Below are 312 nucleotides of genomic sequence, written 5' to 3' on the forward strand. Positions count from 1 at the left end.
GGCCGACGCGTGACGAGCATGCGTCGCCGCTATGAAGATTCGACAGGTCGTCTGAAAGCTGTCCATGAGCGCCAAGTTGAAGGAAAGAAGCTGCGCACGACGTGGAGTCGTATGACTCCCGATGACAAAGGGCAGCATGAGGCGCTGTGCTCTAGCGGCACACCTGATGAGTTTGAGGCGCTGTGGCAGCAGACACCGTTTGGCGAGGCGCAGAAGAAGACGATCAAAGAACAGCAGACCAACGAACAGCAAAGACTGGAACAGGACAAACAGTCGAACGAAAAAGTGACGTCGACTCCGATGGAGTCGTAA

At 55.4% G+C, this 312-nt stretch overlaps 1 protein-coding gene across 1 annotated transcript; it reads left to right on the forward strand.

Moving 5' to 3' along the window:
* Window positions 1-18: 18 nt before the first annotated feature.
* CCR75_009754 (uncharacterized protein) lies at window positions 19-312 on the forward strand (the record flags this gene model as incomplete). Its single annotated transcript, XM_067967793.1, has 1 exon — window positions 19-312. One exon carries the CDS (start codon window positions 19-21, stop codon window positions 310-312), a length of 294 nt encoding a protein of 97 aa, XP_067818617.1.

This window comes from Bremia lactucae (genome assembly GCF_004359215.1).
Source record: "Bremia lactucae strain SF5 chromosome Unknown BlacSF5_NotPlaced_64_SHOA01000020.1_46707bp, whole genome shotgun sequence".
In the NCBI taxonomy this organism is placed as follows: Eukaryota; Oomycota; class Peronosporomycetes; order Peronosporales; family Peronosporaceae; genus Bremia; species Bremia lactucae.